This window comes from Ursus maritimus, unplaced genomic scaffold (genome assembly GCF_017311325.1).
Source record: "Ursus maritimus isolate PB19 unplaced genomic scaffold, ASM1731132v1 scaffold_17, whole genome shotgun sequence".
NCBI classification, from domain to species: Eukaryota; Metazoa; Chordata; class Mammalia; order Carnivora; family Ursidae; genus Ursus; species Ursus maritimus.
In genome coordinates this window covers 56,568,091-56,587,762 of record NW_024424119.1, presented here as the reverse complement: position 1 = coordinate 56,587,762, position 19,672 = coordinate 56,568,091, and the positions used below count along the sequence as shown (strand labels likewise).

Here is a 19,672-nt window from a genome sequence, read left to right as displayed (position 1 = left end):
CCCCCCCCCCCCCCCCCCCCCCCAGAAAAAGATGGTTCAAGCTCCCTAGAAGGTTCACTGTAGCAGCTTTCTTCATTGTCCTAGGCAGGCTGAAAAAGTTCATAGTTTTCTAATAGGCTTGGTGATGGTGTATATGTTGTCCTTGCCTGTGAGCAGGTGGGAAAGGAACTCCTCTGGGAACCCCAGCAACGTCTCCTCCTCCCGCCCCGCTCTGCCACTCAGACGACTACGTGCACATTTCCCTCCGGCAGGCCACAGCCACACCCCCCAAGAAGGTATGTGCAGGCGTGTCTGCACTCCCTCTGCCCCAGCACGGTGACCTGCGTGCGGCCTCACTGTGGGAAGGAAGCTCGTTAGGTCAGCTGGAATTTGGACCTGAGATGTGATGGGTTTGGATCTGGGCAACTGAAAATAGGCTAGCCAACAGCTCTAGAGTGTGATCTGCTTACCCCTGGGGCTCCAGAAGCCTTTTTGGGGACCCAGGAGTTGGACTGCTTTTGTCATAATACTAACCTGCTCTTCCCCTCTTGACCACGTTGGCGTTTGCACTCGTGGTACAGAATGATGTGGGGGAGAAGGGCCGGCACCAGACTGTCCGGTGCATGCCGCCTTCTTCCTTGACGTGTGTCTTCAGCTTAAAGGTAAAAAAACCCAAAACACCAGTACCTTACGACTGTTCCATGGAAAGCAATAAAAATGATTCATTTTATTATACTGCGCCCCTTGAGAACATACATGTTGAATATTCTTTGAGATAAAATGGGAGATCCATCACAAACCCTTGTGCCGTGACTTGAGTTGATTGCTAGGCCAGCTGCATTTTTCGTGGTGTGCCAGTTCGATGTGAGGGAACAACTGACTGACAAAGGATGCTTATTCAGACCCGGGAATGGGGTAGGCTGCTGCTTCCATGACCAGATGCCACTTCACAATAAACAGTGGACAGTCTTTGCGGCCGGTGGTAAAATTCAGTTTTCAGGTGAAATTAGAATATGAAAAACCTGATCTCTGTCACCATGAGCTTGATAATATCCCCAAGACTTTTATGAAGAGATTGAAAAGTTCTGGGGAGCTGGGTGAATAATCGAGTTTTTGATGTCATGCGGTGAGTATTTCCACACTGGGAAGCCCTGCCCGACGTGGCGAGCCGGTATCTTCTAGATGTCCAGTGTGATGTTCCCCAGCCGCCGTGGGTAAAGGGTGCAGGGCACAGAGTTCACCAGTGGCCTCGAACACAGCGTGAAAGGTGGAGCGCCCTGGCTTCACATTCCACATGGTAATCTCTGGGAAATGACTCCTTGTCAGGTCATCAAAGATGAAGTCTTTTTATAACCCAACGCTGGGGCTCAGAAGTTCCTTCTATACTTTAGCCAAAATAACATATTGCAGCAGATTGAGAGCGGGGCAGATCTGAGCGTCCGGCTTTCTTCCATTGAGCCAGATACGCAAGAGGTAGCACGAATGTGGAACAATGCCTCTCTTCTCTCTAAGTTTGTTTTTATTGTTTTCTAACTGTAGTGATTCTTCATAAGAATGTGTATCATTTATGTTTACATATAATGGATTTGCTGTTTTTAAGTGAATTAGTATTTTAAAAACGTTTGTTTTGATTTCTAATGTAACTATCAGTAGTTAGAACCACATAAATAAAAGCTCATGGACTCTAGGTTTTTAAGACTGTAAGACTTTATAAGACTTTAAGACTTTAAAGGCACCCTGAGACCAAACAGTTTGAGAACCACTGAGCTAAACTTTAAACTCCTTTATAATGTGTTAAAATTTTAGATTTTTAGGATATGTCTCTTATATAAGAGAACACATACACAATTTCCTGCCTTGTGATGTAAATGGTACCTCTCTTTTCAGGAAGAGAAAACAGATTCAGTAAGGCCCTGTCTACACAGACAGCACCATCTCCCGAACGACAGAGGATTAGGTAAAGTCTCTGGGTAACCCCCGACTTTGCTTGTCTCCTCTTAGCTTATGTGTGCAAACGAGAAAATTCAGGAACACCACAAAACGATGAAGCCCAGAGATAATGAGGTGTAGTTAATTCTAAAAACCAACCTGATAATAACATCAAAAAAAGCTTTTAAGCTATTGCAGTGATGTACCCGTAACCTGTGTTTTGAGCCGGTCAGACCGTGGTGTTTATCTTTCTCTGAGACGTTAAGAATGGAGGATTTTATTTTCTGTGGGATTATGTTTTTGGTGCCTTTACTTAGACGCCTTGTGGTAGCCTCGCTCTCTGGGGTCGCTTCAGGGGAGAGCCGTTTCTAGCCTCCTCTCTTCCCCCAGCAGAAGAACCCATACGGATGCCTTCTACTGCAGGGCGAGTGGTTTCAGTCGTGGGGGTTACCTGTGTGGTTCTTTGACTGGAGTTGTCTTTGTTTCTCTTTAGAAGAGTTACCTGGCAGCAAAGGTTCTGTCCCTCTGAGTGACCTTCCAGGGTTTTTAGGGGACCTGGCCTCCGAAGAAGATAGCATTGAGAAAGCTAAAGAAGAAGGTAGTGTGTGGGATTCTGGGCTTGTTTGAGATTGCTATGAGACGGTAAAGCCCTTGTCGCACCCTGAAACCAGGATTTAGTGTCAACTCTCGCCAGGCTTGCTTGGCTTTTCTTCTCTTGGGGGAAGGAGGTAGGAGTTTTATTCTGGGTCCTGTGCCAGGGTAAGGGGTGGCCCTTGGCAGCACACAGCCCTGCACGGCCTGCCCTTACCCAGATGGCCTGTTCACAGCGGTGTCTCTTGTCTCCTTCCCTCTTCCCAGCGGCGATATCTAAAGAACTCTCCGAGATCACGACAGCCGGCACCGAGCCCCTGGTTCCTCGAGGAGGCTTTGACTCCCCCTTCTACCGGGACAGTCTCCCGGGCTGCCCTCGCAAGAACCATTCGGCCGCCTCTGGTGCTCAGGGCGCCAGTGTGAACCCTGAGCCTTTAAACTCCTCCCTGGACAAGCTTGGGCCTGACACACCGAAGCAAGCCTTTACTCCCATAGACCCGCCCTGTGGAGGCGCCAACCAGAGCCCTGCCGGGAGCAGGGAGCGCCAGACTGCGCTGGAGACCGACATCCTCACTCCCAGCCCTTGTAAAATTCCGCCTCAGAGGGGAGTGGGGTTTGGAAGTGGGCAGCCTCCCCCTTACGATCATCTTTTTGAGGTGGCATTGCCAAAGACCGCCCATCATTTTGTCAGCAAGAAGACCAAGGAACTGTTAAAGAAAGCAAAAGGAAACGCAGAGGAAGACTGTCCTCCCTCGACCTCCCCCGCGGAAGTCCTGGACAGACTCATCCAGCAGGGAGCAGACGCGCACAGCAAGGAGCTGAACAAGTAAGGCCCTGTCTCTTCCCTCGACACTCCCTCAGCATGAAATCCGGCAAGTGCAGGAGGGGATCGGGACTCGTTTTCCGAGCTCACGGAGGCGGCTGGCTCCCCTCTGTCCTTGCGGCCGTTGCCTTTGCACACGTGTGGCTGTGCGTGTCTGCACGCGGCCGCCAGTCCCCTGCTACTGTCCTGCAAGGGCGCACTCACACGTGTGCTGAGAATGTGAGGGTGAGGGTATGGTATTCGGGGGACCTAGGAATCTCTGTGCTGGTGTGTCCTTCTCCGCTACAGGTTTTTTCTGTTTAGGTAACGTAGTTCATCAGATGGAAAGCACAGTCAGCGGTGTTGCAGGGCAATCCAGAGGGGCCTGCCCCTCCTCCATGCCCTGTGTGCACTCGCACACAGGCTTGCCTCCAAGAGCCCTATCTGAGCCGCTGTTCCAACCCTTCTTGTACTGCCCTTTTCAGCAGTTATCTAGGAGGCGGACGAGGGAATCGCTAGTTCCAGAGTTCGAATCCTCGGCTCTTGCTAAGCAAGGTCTTGGTTTTAATTTTTCTTCAATGTAATAACCTCAGGTGGAATGTGACAGAGATTTCTCCTTTTGACTGAGATTTGGTGTAATGGGCTGAGGTACAGTACCTCCTTTTTCCTTAAATTTGGCTACCCGCTGTGTATTTCAGTGCAGAGGGTTGGAAATAGCTGGCAGTATGTTTGATCACTCCATCGCCTTAGAGAGCCGAGCAAAGATCGGCCCCGGCAGGAGCTCCGAGGGAGGGCAACTGCACCCTGGAGACTCCGGTCATGCTTGGTGCGGACGCCGGCCCTCCGTCCGACGCCTGCTGCCTCCTCTCACTCCCCATGGACCTGGGGATTGAAACTTTCTTACGCCGTTGCTGCTTTTGACCTCAAGGAAGTAATTTAGCCTTGCGGCAATGAACAGTCCAGAGAAGGTTGTCCAGGCGAGCTCGGTAACTTTGTTCCCCCAAACCTTTCTTCCTAGGTTGTCCTTACCCAGCAAGTCTGTCGACTGGACCCACTTTGGAGGTAAAGTTGTCACTTGTGCTCCAGACCAGCCTGTGTGGGTCCTGAGTGCTTGTCACCTTTTCTGTCCTCGAAGGAGGCGTGTCCTGTAGGAACAGGTCCCCCCTTTGCTGCTGCTCCAGCCAGCGTCTCTGCTTGGCCTCTGATATCTCAAATGTTGCAAAGCCAGCATTTTGTACTTTTGAAAAGTGGCACGTAGCAGGTGCCCGAGGCTGGAAGTGCAGAAAGCGCCAACCTCGTGCCAGGCTTTCCTAGAAAAGACCCCAGTGAGGTCAGTGGCTGGAGCTGTTCCTGGGGGAGGACACAGCATGGGAGGGAGAAAGGAGCCTTGAGTAACCGTACATATGGTTTGGGTCTGTGGGGAGAAGTCGGGGAAGCTCTCAGGAGTCCTCCCACGTTCTAGCCATTTGTGTTCCTTGAAAGGGGAGCTAGGTAGTAAATCCTCTTCCCCCTCTCCTGATGCATGACCATCGCTGAGACCCAGGTGACTGTTTGCAAGAGGAGTGGTGACTTGTTTCTAAGAGCATTGTGTTTCTTAAGCTAGCTGACCGTGGGAGGGTCTTGATGGAACCCTCTGTAAAAGGCCTCTCTGCCACCCTCCCTCTGCTTTAAAATCAGGCTCTCCTCCCTCAGATGAGATCCGCACCCTCCGTAACCAGTTGCTTTTACTGCACAACCAGTTGCTCTATGAGCGTTTTAAGAGGCAGCAGCACGCGCTCCGGAACAGGCGGCTTCTCCGCAGGGTGATCAGGGCGGCGGCCCTGGAGGAGCACAACGCGGCCATGGTGAGTGTCGCGGGGGCTGCGGGAAGGTGCCAGCGTGACCGTTCGTGAGGAGCGGCCTCTGAGTCGGGCCCAGGTGTTCAGTCCTAGCCCTGCTCGCTGCTGCGGCTCGGGGTGGGGGCTCAGTCTCTGAGGGTCACGGGACCGGCCGGCTCTGCGAATGGCCTTGCTGCTCTTGGAAACCGTGGGGCAAGGGATTTTCAGGTGTGTTTGTAATTGCCTACGATGTTCACAGAGTCAGAGGCATTCTTTTGTTTCTCCAAATACGAAACCAGCTCCCCTGAAGTTATTTTATGGCAAAAAATCTTGTAGCACGGTGGAGAAGCCAGTCAGACCCGGAGGCTGGACCTTGGCTCTGCCGCTTCTCACCTTAGGAAAATAACTTAGCCTCTTGCAGCCTGTGTTACCTATTCTGTAATAACAGCAGCACCCACTTTTTAACCCTGGTGCCCAAAGAAGTCACGTGACTACTTGCTCAGCCCCTGGGTAGGCAGCCTGTAAATGTTCCTCATTTTGAGTGACCTGGATGGATAGCATTTAATAGAGGTCTTAGGCCAGCACTGGTGGTTAGGACTGTGGAAGGTGTTGGGAGTAATTGGCGCCGAGAAAAGTTCTTCCAGCAGCTTACGATCCATGTGCTACTGTGAAATTGGTAACCCTTGCCCTTAAGTCAAGCTGGACAGCCGTAGGCTGGCGGATGCAGGGGCTGCCATCATGGCTTCAGGGCGGTGTGTGGCTGTCAGGACAGGTGATGCTGGCACCTCGGAAGGCAGCTAAAATGATCACATCTTTGGTCTCTGCTAGAAAGACCAGTTGAAGTTACAAGAGAAGGACATCCAGATCTGGAAGGTTAGCATGCAGAAGGAGCAGGCCCGGTACAGCCAGTTGCAGGAGCAGCGAGACACCATGGTCACCCAGCTCCACAGCCAGATCCGCCAGCTGCAGCACGACCGGGAGGAGTTCTACAACCAGAGCCAGGAGCTGCAGGTACGGGCGGCGGCCCCGGGCCCAGGCAGCCAGGAGAGGGCATGGAAGCGCCTCACTCAGCCCGGTGGACACGAAGGGCTTTTCCCTCGGACGCAGCGGCACATAGATGGCGTTTAGGGCAGAGGTCCCCCAGCTCTCTCGGGTTGTACGTAGCTCCCATGGCATTTCAGTCACTTCCCTGGCGTTCTGTAGCCAAAAGAAGCACCTGATGGTTGTGCTTGGTAAGCAGATCGAAACAACTTCATATTTACGTCCCGACAGCTCAGCAGCTGTTTGGAAACAATACACATAAATTTAAGGTTTCTTTGGATTTTGTTTTTAAACGACCACAGTGACTTAGCCGTGCTGTATGTGTCCCTTTGGGCACTGCACAAAGGTCAGACCTTGGAGTCACATTGGAGTCACCCGTTTCACACGGGTGTTCACGTGGTGGTTTGTACCCCAGCAAACCCCGGAACCCTGGTTTGTGGAGACATCGTCCCCACGCGCTGGCACATCTGCGCCTCACGTCAGCTGCCTCCAGTTTGCAGTTCACATGATGACCGACAGGTGTCGCTGTGTTTCCCTCATAAATTTAATATCTCCCTGTGGCTCCCCTGTGAGTTGGCTGTGTAGCCCCAGGGCTTTGATGTACGGTTTGGGGACGGTGGATCTAAGATCTTTTTGTTCTTTTGCTAAACAAATCAGGAACTCAGAAATCAGCCATAACTTAATTTTTAAAACTAAGAAGCTAAATCCTAGTGGCCCAAGAAGAGTACAGCAACTGAGAAGCTGGGCTTCCCCACTTGTCCGTGGGCCGATGGGCAGGTGGGCTGGTGCCCTGGCCGGGGTTGGGGGGTGGTTGCTGTGTAACTTCCTGGCGTGTGTCTTTGGACAGACAAAGCTAGAGGACTGCAGGAACATGATCGCAGAGCTGCGTCTGGAATTGAAGAAGGCCAACAGCAAGGTGTGTCACACCGAGCTGCTGCTCAGTCAGGTGTCCCAGAAGGTAAGAAACGGGGCAGGCTGGGCCTCTTCTCAAACCTCTTGCTGATGTTCTTCCTTCGGATGGGGCGAGTGCGTGACCTGTGTGCCTCCGGCTGGGGTTCCCAACCAGGAGTGAGGCGGCCTCTCCGCCCCACCCCCCAGGGGACAAGGAGCAATGTGTGGAGGCATTTTCGGTGCTTCTGACATGGAGTGGGCGGGGGCCTGAGTGCAGCTACATGCCCCACAAGGACGGGTTCTGCAGCAGGGAACTCCCGACCTGCACCCAGGCCTGTGTGCGCCCCAGGGAGCTCTTTCTGAAATCCTCGGTTACATGAATGTGGGAAGTTTGTTCACAAAATCTTCTGAGCTAGGATCCCTCCCTTTTTGGGATTCACCGCACTCTGTACAGTTGATGTATGAACAAGTGAGGCTTCCTGGGCTCTAACCCTGGACCTCCTGTCGCCACGGTCATGGTCACACATGCCCGTCCTCCGCAGGTGTCCTGTGGGTGGCCACATTGATGCAGTGAGTCCCCACTGCCACCACTTTGCACGGCACCGTTTTGAAGTGCGTTTCTGTGCGTTGTCGTTGTCCCTGGACGCCTTCCTCCCTACCAGCCGTCGTGTTAGGGGATTTGAAACCGTGGGAGTTTACTGTCCCCTAGCACTGAAACCCTGAGTTGCTAGCCGGCCCCTGTGTATGCCCATCTGCCAGATGTGTGCCACGGGGGCCCTCACTTTGCCCGCCCTGTGTCTCGGTTAGCTCTCAAACAGTGAGTCGGTCCAGCAGCAGATGGAGTTCTTGAACCGGCAGCTCTTGGTCCTTGGGGAGGTCAACGAGTTGTATCTGGAACAACTGCAGAGCAAGCACTCAGACACCACAAAGGTATGTGGGGGCTCAGGGAGCCACAGTGCGGGGCGGGGAGCCCGTAGGCCGCAGGCAGCACGTCCGTGGCACGCGCGGAATGTGTCCCGAGATGTGGCCTGGTGGATGAGCACTCTTCAGCCATCGCGCGAGCTTGTTTCCCCTCGTTGGCTTGCTTTGAAATGAAGTCAGGGGTAAGTAAAAGCACCTCGTGGTAATTGGTACAGAGCAGCTGATAAAGGGTTTGTCTTCTCTTACTGGTGCCCGCTTCGAGAGAGAGACAGAGAAACAAAGGATAGGGAGCCCGTTCTGTTGAACATAACTCTCAGGACTGTGGGTAGATACTAGTATACATTTTTTTCCTTCCTTTTAATATTGAATTTAATTTCAGCAGATGGTGGTTCAGTCCTGGCAACAAGGCCAGCATCGGGATGATCTTACACTAGTTAGTGTCTCACCAGTGGCTTTGAGGGAGAAGTTTCATGTCACTTTATAAATAGCCTCGGGTAATGTTAGTGAATGAGTTGGGAACGAGTTGGGGTGGAATTTTAATAGTCAATGCTCAGATGCTTCCTGTCACTAACTTCTCCATCACACAGGCTTTCTTTTTAGGATTTCTTGGGCTTGTGCTTTGTAAAGCTTCTTTTTTGGCCCAATGTAGAAAGTAGTCTTAGAAGTGGAGAGATGTAATTTTCATAATAGAGTTACTCCTTATTTCTCAGCTCCTCTCAGCGCTCAGACTCAGACTCCCTTTAGAAGGATGTTAAATGTGGAACTTTCTAGAAACCAGCTAGCACTCATTTTGGAGGTGTAATGGGTTTGGAAAACAACGAGGGGAAAACAGACTTAAGAGATAGGAGAACCTCTGAAAATGCTGACTGAAATGCGTTCCTAACGTCTCCCGAGAGAAGTCGGCTGGGCTGGCCTCTGTGGTGCTGCCTTCAGCTGGAACACTTGGACTCCTGGGGCCTGCCGAAGCCACCTGACCTGTTCGGGCCCTGCTTCACGGGCCCTAAATGGACATGATGACCCTGACTTGTAGCAGTTAGGATGCCTACGGTTGTAAGCAAGAACTGCAGAGCCACTAACCCGGCGTAACAAAAAGTTTTGCTATTTCACTTGACAAGTCCCACAGCAGGTGAGTTCCAGGCTGGTCAAGTCAGCACTTTAGGGACAGCATCCAGGAGCCCAGTTTTGGGGTGCCTGACTGGCTCAGTCTGTAGAGCATGCCCCTCTTTTTTTAGAAATTTTTTAATATTTTAAAGTTTTTTTTTAAGTTTTTTAAAACATTTATTTAATTGGTCTCTGTATCCCATGTACAGCTTGAGCTCACAGCTCTGAGATCAAGAGCACGGACAGGAAGGAGCATGTGACTCTTGATCTCGGGGTTGTGAGTTCACGTCCCATGCGGGGCATAGAGATTACCTAAAAGAAAAAAAAACCAGTTTTTTCCATTCTCCTGTACCACCTGAGCTGTCCCGGCACCCTTGTCCCCCGGCTCCCCGTGCTCCGGCTAGCTGTGCCGGTGGTTGCAAGGTATGTGCCACAGGAACGGCGGTCACAGGTAGACAGACACCACAATTTCCCCTGGGAGAGGAGAGGTCGCTTTCTACGCGTCTTTCTCAGTGAGGAAACTTTGCCAGGAGCCCTCCACCAGGCTTCCCACCGTCGCTATTGGCCAGGATTGTGTCTTGTGCCCATCCCTAGCTCAGTCATTGCCTTGAACCTGTCAGGACTTGCCCTAGTTTAGTAAACTATGAGTTTACTAAAAACTTATAACATGTATTTTAACTCAGCTGTTCTCCTGGAAGTAGACTTCACCATGCTTCCGGGTTTCTGCCCTTCTAAACATGATACAGTGATTATTTTTGTGCCAAAATGTAGTCGTGTTTCAGATGATTTCCTCAGGGGCAGATTTCAAGGAGGGGCTACTAAATGAGTACTTCCTGCCAGCTTACCTCGCAGCCAGTTGTGCAAAGTCAGATTTCCAGCAGCAGTGCCCTGAAGGGCCTTCTCAGGGCTTAGTGCCTTGCTTTCGCACAGTGCAGGTAGCACGCTTGTTTTCTCGGGGACTAACTCCGGCCCCTCTTGTAGGAGGTAGAGATGATGAAAGCTGCGTGTCGGAAAGAACTAGAAAAAAACAGAAGCCACGTTCTGCAGCAGAATCAGAGGCTCGATACCTCCCAGAAACGGATTTTGGAACTGGAATCTCACCTGGCCAAGAAAGACCACCTTCTTTTGGAGCAGAAGAAATATTTAGAGGATGTCAAAGTCCAGGCAAGGTAACTCCAGTGGGTGCGGGTTTCTGCAGTGAGGGGTTCTTTTGTCGGTGGGGCTCCCTATATTCTGGGGTGGTCTGTGTTTCAGAGGACAGCTGCAGGCGGCAGAGAGCAGGTATGAGGCTCAGAAAAGGATCACCCAAGTGTTTGAATTGGAGATCTTAGATTTATACGGCAGGTTGGAGAAGGATGGCCTCCTGAAGAAACTTGAAGAAGAAAAAGCAGAAGCGGCCGAAGCGGCAGAAGAAAGGTAGGAGCAAAGAGGTGGGAGCAGCAGCCTTGTCCCTGACCCGCCAGCGGCAGAACAGGGCCCGCATCTGGGGTGTGAGAAGCCATCCCCGCTGGCTTAGGCGGGGCTGCCGCACTCCAATTCCCCCTTGCTCATGGCACCCAGGGATCTCTCTGTGTCCTTGTCCTTGGCCCCAAGTCGCGGGCCGTGGTCACAGGAAGTGCTCACACGTGCGATCTCCATCTCCCGTCCCTCGTCGAGGCTCGGGTTCCCCGCTCGAAAGCGCAGAGTTCGGTGTCTGCGTGAGCCAGTGTAGTTGCACGCCTCCCACACGCACAGGCCCTGCCAACACCACCCCTCTTCTCCCTGGATTTCTTACAGGCTTGCCTCTTGCAAGGACGGCTGCTCGGATTCTGTAACAGGGCACAACGAAGAGGCATCTGGCCACAATGGCGAGACCAAGCCCCCCCGACCCGGCGGTGGCGTGCGGGGTGGCGGTGCGAGTAGAGGGGGTGGCGGCGGCAGCGAGCTTTCGACCCCGGAGAAACCCCCCACCCAGAGGGCAGGCCTGTTCAGCAGTCGGTGGGAAACTACCGTGGGAGAGTCCGCCACCAGCATCCCCACGACTGTCGGCTCCTTTCCCAGTTCAAAAAGCTTCCTAGGCATGAAGGCGCGAGAGTTATTTCGTAATAAGAGCGAGAGCCAGTGTGACGAGGACAGTGTGACCATCAGTAGCCTTTCTGAGACGCTAAAGACAGAACTGGGCAAAGACCCGGGTGCGGAAGCCAAGACCCCCCTGCACCTCGACGGCCCGCAGCCCTCCCCCCCGAGCCCGGACAGTGTTGGACAGCTGCACATCATGGACTACGACGAGACTCATCAGGAGCACAGCGAAGGGTGACGGCCGACCGGGTCAACTCGCAGGTTGTTGGCGTAGAACGGGAGGCGTGAGCGCACGCGCCCGGCTTTCCTCTTTCCGGGGTCTGGGTGGCTAGCTCATGCGGTGGAAATGGGATGGAGGTCCTTTTGACAGTTGACTGAACGCAGAACGGTTTTTGGATCTGGCATTGAAATGCCTCTTAACGTTCCCCTAAGCCCACTTCCCGGCCTGTCTTTCATTTCCCCCGCGGTGTGGACTAATCCGAGGGCCGGTCTGCGCTCCTCAGTAGCTGTGTTTTCTTCCTTCCACAATGGCTGCGCCCTTCGAACCTGTGCAATATGAGGCCAAATTGAATCTTTGAGTCTAACACACCACTCTCTCCTTTCCTGAAACTCAGAGAATGGGTTGGCTCTCCGTTAGCCCGAGTAATTGGTGGTGTTGCAGGTAAGTTTGGTTTTGTCCCTTTCCACGGGGATGTAGCTTGCGAAGCTGGTCGACTTCATGTGGGAGGTTTTCACGTGAGACTGTCACTGCTTTCTGGTTCTGCAGTGTGGGCCCTCAAGCAGCAGATCTAGGGTAACAATGGTTTCTTCACCCTTAACATTCTTTTGGCGGTTCTGATAAGCTTCCTAGAAAGTTCTGTGTGAACAAACGTCTGTTGTTAGCGGAGTCTGGAGCTGGCACTGCGGAGACCATCCTTCCCTTTTGGCAATGCTCTGTCCCTCCTTCCCCGCTACCTCTTATTTATTTGGTGTTTGCTGGAAAGCTGGGACTGCTCCGACCAGGCTGGCGTGGGGGTAGTAAAACCCGCTCTCTGCAGGAGGGGAGGTCGGTGGCTTGAGCAGTTGCGCGAGAAGCCCTTGTGGACGAGGAGCTGCCCTCAGGCAGGGCTGTGCTAGCTGAGCCTTGGGGTTCACCCCCACCCCGGTCTGTCTGCCTCTCTCCCTTCGTGTTCCCATGAGCCTCTCGTTTATGTCAGCTTCTTGGTGATGCTGCCGCAGAAAGGCTCCGAAGGTCCAAAGAGTTTCTTCAGTGTTTAAATGACCATTGCTTCTCAGGCTGGTAGAGCCGCCTCGCGTTGCTGGTTCTAGACCACCAGAAAGGTAACAGCTTTCTCACACCGCCTAACTTTCCGGGGCCGACCCTCCAGGGGGCTCGATGCTGTTCCCCCCCGCACGGTAGTAGTGGCCAAGCATTTTGGAGCAGAGTCCCGGCGAGCGTTGACAAAGGTGGTCTGACGTGCACCCTGGGCTGCCCGCACACAGCTCAGGCGAGGTGCCCCCAGCACAGCATCTGAACTCAACACAGGCTCCGGAGGTAGATGCTAGAAGCCTAGGAGTGGTTGCTTAGTGTCCCAGCCGAGGCAAGGAGAGACTGGTCGGAAAGAGCCGATGAACTTGGTTTTTCTTTTATTCTTTTAGTTAAAAGTATAGGAGGGTTCAGCCGTGAGGGGGGAAAAGACAGACTGTAATGGTACGAAATCTTACTGCTTACAGAGGCTTGCAGCACGTGAGGGTAAAGGTCTCTTCTCTTTAGTGTTGCAGTAAGTATTCCAGCACTCCTAGCCAGAGGCGGCTGGGTCACGCGATGCTGTGTCAGCACGGCTACACTGGCGCGAGGCCTCGTCAGGACAGGATCTTCGGGTGTGCCCGACTGTGCCCGGCCCGGCAGTGGCCGCTGGATGTCCTGTGTGGACTAGCGATAACCCCATGTGGTGAATTCAGCTTTGTCCAAAGGAAAGCTTAAAATCAAGTATGTCCTATTTCCTAGTTCAGTTTCAGAAAAGGAAAACACGAACAAACTCAGAAAGGAAAAAAAATGTCAACTGGATTCCTACTGAAACCAGGTCAGAATGCTCACTGTCCCCCAGCCCAAGAGACCTGTGCCACAGAACAGACGCCCGGCGTTTAAATCAAAGCCTTTTCCCTGATTAACTGGCAAAGGCCGAGGCCAGTGTAAAGAAAGAAAAAAACATGTTTAAAAACATGAGATTGTAAAAACACGGGAGGAGGAGGCAGTGTGGTGACGTGGGCTGCGCCGGAGGCCCCGTGGGCAGGTCTCTGGGCTCAGGGCCCTTGGCACATCCCTCGGGCCAGCCGGCTGCTCAGCTTGACCACCACGGAGACCCAGGGGAGCGGCCGACCCAGGGGAGCTGCGCTCAGCTTCCTTTGGGTTCTAGGGGGTCAGGCTTTTTATTCAGCCAAGGCTAGGGGATTGAGGCCTGGTGAGTGGTGAAGTTACCCAGCCTAAACATTTAGGCTTTTATGTTGCAAAGGACTCAAGGCAATAGCAAGGTTTAGTTTGGTTTTAAAAACAATGAACCTGCCAGGAGTCAACAGGTCACTTGATTGCACTACAGCCAGTCTTTTTAAGGATGGAAAGGTGATAGTAGAGGGACACTAGAGAGAGGATTCGAGTCTGGGAGCCGGCAGGGCAAATGTATTAGAACAGCTAGCATCAGGGGCAGGGCCTGTCTCTAGACGCTCGAGCCCAGCGTGGTGTTGACACAGGTCAGGCTTGCCAGCCTCTGCCCCGCCCCTCGGAGCAGCCTTCCTGCCTCAGAGCCGAGTGGCCAGTGTGTGTGACCTGCTCTGATCCCCACCCGACACTAACCAGAGTCAGCACAGGCCCTGGGGTCGGGGTCTGCTTCTTGGGGAGCATGAAATTTGTTTTCAGAAGGAGCACTACGGTGTCACGGGGGGCAGCAGGGCAGGGGCGGGCGGAGATGGCAGCGTGGTCTCCATAGAGAAAGCACATCCCCGAGTCCGCTGCCCGACAGAAGCACGTGGACCTCTCTCAGACAGCACTTTGAGGGATTTTTTAAAAGCTTTTGACAGGGTTCTGCCATAAAGTCTACAGAAGTTGTTAGTGTAGCATTGGAAGAAGTATCTAGTCATGAGTAAGAAAACGAATCCAAAGGCAGGAGACAGGTCGTCTCTTGGGTCAGGAGATTTTTAAAGACTTCCGTGCAGTCGAGTGCTAGGCCCAGCCGTGGGAGGCCGGTGGGCGGCGGTGGCTTCCGTAGCTTGGTCAGCAGAGTGTTTCGGCTGCTGGGGGTTCTGTCCAGGCTCCGTGAGTGCAGAGAGGAGCAGTAGGTCAGCAGCTGTGTGAGCCAGAATGCGTATGCCGTGTGGAGGGGAAGGGCCAGCTCTTCTGAGCAGGGAACCTGGGAGCCACCGACACGGACGGCGAGCCCACCATGCCGCCGTGGTCCAAGACACAAAACTCTATCTAGACCCTGGGCCGTCCCCATTTGCCATAGCCCATGTGGTTTCCCGTGGTTTTGTCACAAAAGGCCAAAGTCTCATGGTTGTGTAGAAGAGGGTGGCTGATACGGTGGCTGCAATGAGGGGATCCCCGTGAGCTGGGCGTAGGGGTTCAGACTCTCAGTTCTGAACGAAAACTTGAGTGTTTCTGTGTAGAGAATATAGCATGTGCTCTGACTAGCCAGTGGGAGTTTGTACCAAATACTAGAACGTGCCACTTAAAGCCAGAAAAACGGAAGAACGAGTGAGAGGCAGTGCCACGTGCAGATGGCCGTTCTGACGGAGAGCAGGTGGGAGGAAGCTGCGCAGGTTAAGGACAGTGTGGGCGGAGCGGAGGCTTGCTTCCGAGCCGTGGTCCAGGTGGAGGGCCACCCGCCTGGGGATGTGCTCAGAGAGGCCAGCCCCCAGAGTGCTCCTGGGATGAGCCTGATCCCACCCAGAGGTCCCACCCATGTCTCCTGCGGGGAAGAGAGGGGCTCGTGGAATGACCCCCATCGGTGCAGCTCCCTCTGCTCCTTTCCACTGTTGAGGTGCACGCTGGAAAATGCCACGTCTCCAGCCCCAGCGTGTCTATCTGTTTCTGCCCAGACTTGTGTAATGTGAGGCCGCCCCTCCCCCCACGCCCCTGGCACCGCAGAGGAATCGGCTGCCCTCGATGATTTTCTGTATAGGTCAAAGAGCAAATGTAGGTCGGGGCCCAGCCCCGAGGCTGCTGCTGTGACTCTTGTCCCTATGTGGCTCGTGTCCCCATCTGTGACTCTGATGTGCGCAGGGAGAGTGGGTTCCCGTCTTTTCCACGCCGTGCTCCGGTCTGTACGTGCTCACCTGAGAGAAGAGGGGCTGTAATGACAAGGGAAGCCTGCCCGGGGTAGTGAGCCCCTGCGCCCGCGACTGCAGAGCAGCCCTCTGCCCCCCTTCCCTTCCCTTCGCCACCGAATTGTCCATCTGCGATAAGTAGGCTAGTGGAACCATTGGAATAGATGTTTTAGAGGAGACCCCTGAGAGTTTGAGACCCCCCAGATCCACCCCTCCTCCCTTCCCCCCACCTCGCTGCAGTGTTTAGACAGGAGGGGACGGCGCTGCTGGAGGCGGCACAGACTCTGATCAAAGAGGCGGCCGGGCATTTTGCACTAGGGAGAATCAGTGATCACTTTTCAGAAGACTTCTGTGGACCATAATAAGTATATGACGGAGGAACAGATTTTGTTAAGACGTAACCTAGTTTTGTAACTCAATCATGGATCAGCCACACGTGGCTAACTTGCAGGTTAAAGGGGTCCCATCAGTGAAAAAAAGATTTTTTTTACTGACTGCTTTTAGTTAAATTTGAGAAAGTCCTCTCTTGTCAAAAGGTTTAAACCTTCCCACCTTGATCTTAAACGCATGTCAAACGATCCACGTCAGACGCCATAAACAAGAACTGCGAGAGAAAATGGTACAATCTTAGTGGATGGGAATTGGAATCAAAAGGGTTTGCTGTCCTTCTTAGAATGTTCTAAAATGTCAAGGCAGTTGCTTGTGTTTAACTGTGAACAAATAAAAATCTATTGTTTTGCACTACTCTGCTGTGTTGACATGGAGTGACTCACACTGGCCCCTGAGGGGCTCCTAGGCAAAGTAGGGACCCATCCATGGATGCAGAAGGCTCCGGCCTGGCTTGGTTGGTTACCCCAGGTGGCCAGAGGAGGTGCTGACAAATAGGATCTGGCTTTCGTCTCTCTAAGCCCTTTGTGCTGTAGCCAGTTCTCTGGCCCACAGCCACAGATCCTCCCTCTCCCTGTCTCTGATTCCTGCCTTCCCCCCGAGGGTGGCCTGGTGGCACGGGGTGGGTGACTCTTCAAGCCGGACGGCCTGCGCGGCCTGCACTGCTGTCCTGCCTCATGCTCGGAGTGTGCTCACCTCCCTATGGGTTGGCTGGCCATTGGCTTTATTTAGTACAGTCCTTTTGGTGGCGCCCAGGTGACACCGAGGTCATCGAGAGCTTACGGGGCATGTTCTGTGAGCGTGTCAGGGAGAAGTGCAGCCGGCACCCACCACCTTCCTTCCGTTATGTCATCAAGGGGTTTGGAGGAAGGCAGGAAACTACCTCAAACAATTGTTGGATCCAGCCCCGCCTCACTGTCTCTTCCTTGGAACAGACATTTCCAGCTGCCCCTGGAAATCAGGGCGCTCTGCTCATGTTCATGGCGGAAGCAGCCTTTTGAGAGAAAGACTCAGGGGTGGCAGTTTTTGATTTCGTCTGGAAAATTCAGATGTCTATTCAGATTCTTGTCTGAATGGCTTCTAACTACGGAAGGCCAGTTACGAGCCGGCCTCTGGGTCTTTGGCATGAACCCCTGGACCCCGGAGAGCAAATGTCTACAGCAGTTGCTCTTTGCTCGTGGTTTTGCTTGTGAGGCTACTGGATGGTGTCCTCTGAGGTCTTAGGATAAATGTAGTTTTCTTTAAGGGATAACTCCCAGGAAACCAAGCCAGGCAGAGAGGTGGGAGAACACTTTTTATTCTTGACGGTCGCCCCCGAGGAAGCAAGAATACAGAAGCTAAGTCGCCCCCTGTGAAGGGAAAAGCCAACAGTCAGAATTTCCAGCAAGCTCAGAAGCCAAAGACACATTTTACAATGTCGGGGCCTTGACTGTGTTGTGAAAATCAGGAAACGGTCCTTGCACAGGAGCCATAAAATCAGAATTCTTCCAGCTTCTGTCATGGTCTCCCTCTCCCAAGTAAAGGAGAGCAAAGGCAGGTTCATTCCCCTTTGGGTTTTGGTCCAGAAACCTAATCACACTGAGGAAGCACGCCGTGCTGGCCCTCAGCATCCTGGCAGGCCGAGCAGCCGGGCCTCGCAGGGAGCGGGGCCTTGCCTATGGTTGCCGCTGTGGCGGGAAGGAAGCTGGCAGGCCTCCGGCGCGGCGGCTCAGCCCAGAAAGCCAGACCTGCAGCGTGGCGGGGCCTGGCAGGGTGCGGGCCGGGAGCTCCCAGAGCACCTGGGCAGGCCAGTGGCCCCAGCGCTCAGCAGCCTCCCCGGGACCCCCCCCCAACAGCCCTGGAAGTGGGGGTCCTCTTCATTGACACAGAGCCTGACCCTCAAAGGCGAGGAGAGCTTAGAAGTGAAAGAGAGGGAGCGAGGTTCTCAACAGTGTATTGGGCAGGCCCCTTTGGGGTTCATCTGTGGCGGGGACTGTGGGCGCCAGAGAATGGCTCAGCCGCTGGAGGCCAAGTTAAGTGACCACGCACCGTGCGGGACGCAGCAGGTTGCCGTCTCTGAGTTACAGTTTCCCGCCAGGTGGTCTCCAGGGAGGTTTGGAGCAGCCTGTGTCATTCCCCCTAGGTTTGGGGCTGTCTTTGGTAAGCCGCCTACATTGGTGCTCTCTTAACCGAGGCTGGGCGCCCTTGGCCCAGGGAGGACGAGCGGCCGTCCCGGTGGCTTCCTGGCGTGCGGGGGGCTCACTCACATGCTGCAGGGCTTTGCGGGGCAGCTTCTCCGAGTGGGCGATCCATTCTTTCATCAGGTCCAGGACGATGGGGATGAGGCTGACCACGCCTCCGTAGTGGTTCCTGGCCTCGTCACAGCTGAGGTGGTTCACCACGTCGTGAGGGTACCTGCGGGGCGGCCAGAGGGGCTCTGTCCAGACCGGGGGCAGGCTCTAGTCCTGACCGCCCCTCCGAACCCCCTGGGGAGGCTTAGGGCCGCACTCCACGCGGCCCACGAGCCCTGGCTGATCCGGGCGGGAGGGGCAGGACTTGTGAACCACTCGCCTGGGGTTGTAGAAACCCGCATCAGGGGCCTGGAAACCTGCTGTAACTGCTCCAAAACCTGCCGGTTAGTCCCCGCGACTCTTCTTCCCCCCGTAACTGAACAGCGTGCTCCAGATCCGGGCACCTGTGCTGAGGGCTGCCCGGGCGCAGAATCAGGGAGCCCTGCTGGCGGTACTGGGGCTTCCCGGTGGGCTCCTTCCTGCGGGGCCCCTCCTCTCGTCCCCGCCCCGCTGCCCTCTGCTTGTGGCCCTGGGGCCTCCGGAAGGGCCCGAAGCGACGTACTTTGCTCGGAGGCTGCTGAGGTCGTTGCTTTGGCTAACCAGGGATTTGCATCTCTCAAGCAGGTTGTTGGTGACCGGCGTGCCGGAGTGCAGGGCTTCGAAGTGCTGACACAGCTTGCTCAGCTCCGCGCAGATGTCCAGGAACAGGAGCAGGGTGCGCCGGTCGGTGGAGTTGTTGCAGTAGTGCTCCGTGTAGCTCTGCACCTGCGGGCCCGCACACACGTATGCTTATGGTCGTGGGGTGTCCCAGGCGCCGTGCCGAGCGCGGTGCAGGCGGGACCTCACACCTCATAACTCGCTCACCTAAACCCCACGCGCCGGGTGCCTTTCCAAGTCCTCATTTTGCAGATGACTAGCAGGGGCTCAGAGAGATGACATAAGTTGCTCGGCCCGCCGTGGACGTGGCCAGGCTGGACTTCACCCCCAGCTCAGGGCTCTGAGCCCCCAGCCCTCACCAGGCCCCACGCACCTCAGCTGACACCTAAAGCAAAGAGGGCTGCTCCCTGACCTTTCATGCCTTAGTCCCGCTCAGGAGCAAAGAGAAGGCACTAGAATCCTCTGAAGTTTCACTGTCCTGTGTTTCCAAGGTAGAGGAAGGAGGGACGAGGGGAGCTGGGGAGCTGGGGAGAGGGATCGTCCACAGAAGAGAAGGTAGTCGTTACCTCACACCACACACCGACATCAGCTCTAGGGTGAAGAGCTTAAATGCCGAAACAAAACGAAAGCTCCCATGTGAACGTGTTCCAGATGCAGGAGTAGGGACACCTTTCTCAAGTCATTAAAGGTGTTCAGAATGGTGATACGGCTGATCCACTTTTCAACCCCGCTCCTTGGGGGGAATGGAGGTCCTTCCCGGGCCCGGGCTGTTCCTCTCCAGGCAACCTCGGGCTGCCCTCCCCCCATCACTCTGGATCTGAGGTCAGACAAGGCGGGAGGCCTGGCCTTGGGCTGAGGAGGAACTGGCTCCGGTCCAGGCAGGATTCACTGGCCCATTTCCCAAACGCAGGCCCGACCCGTGGCGAGCC

The 19,672-nt window shown here is 54.3% G+C and overlaps 2 protein-coding genes across 7 annotated transcripts in view; one reads left to right on the top strand and one right to left on the bottom strand.

Annotated features, from left to right (window-relative positions):
• The window catches only part of TSC1 (TSC complex subunit 1), a 48,896-nt gene extending 32,723 nt beyond the window's left edge, over positions 1–16,173 (top strand). For both annotated transcript variants that reach the window (XM_008698676.2, XM_008698675.2), the window contains 12 exons: positions 157–275; positions 1,867–1,936; positions 2,402–2,506; positions 2,767–3,325; positions 4,320–4,363; positions 4,979–5,145; positions 5,947–6,129; positions 7,007–7,117; positions 7,858–7,980; positions 10,054–10,241; positions 10,327–10,488; positions 10,849–16,173. In XM_008698676.2, the coding sequence (XP_008696898.1) occupies positions 157–275; positions 1,867–1,936; positions 2,402–2,506; positions 2,767–3,325; positions 4,320–4,363; positions 4,979–5,145; positions 5,947–6,129; positions 7,007–7,117; positions 7,858–7,980; positions 10,054–10,241; positions 10,327–10,488; positions 10,849–11,368 (2,351 nt within the window). In that variant the 3' untranslated portion in view covers positions 11,369–16,173. The remainder of the gene's footprint in view (positions 1–156; positions 276–1,866; positions 1,937–2,401; positions 2,507–2,766; positions 3,326–4,319; positions 4,364–4,978; positions 5,146–5,946; positions 6,130–7,006; positions 7,118–7,857; positions 7,981–10,053; positions 10,242–10,326; positions 10,489–10,848) is intronic.
• A 925-nt stretch (positions 16,174–17,098) lies between these two features.
• The window catches only part of SPACA9 (sperm acrosome associated 9), a 10,022-nt gene continuing 7,448 nt past the window's right edge, over positions 17,099–19,672 (bottom strand). For 4 of the 5 annotated variants that reach the window (XM_008698673.2, XM_040632113.1, XM_008698672.2 and 1 more), the window contains exons 3-4: positions 18,649–18,851; positions 17,099–18,210 (exon numbers count right to left, since the gene is read on the bottom strand). In XM_008698673.2, the coding sequence (XP_008696895.1) occupies positions 17,877–18,210; positions 18,649–18,851 (537 nt within the window). In that variant the 3' untranslated portion in view covers positions 17,099–17,876. The remainder of the gene's footprint in view (positions 18,211–18,648; positions 18,852–19,672) is intronic. The other variant, XM_040632115.1, reaches the window with a different exon arrangement.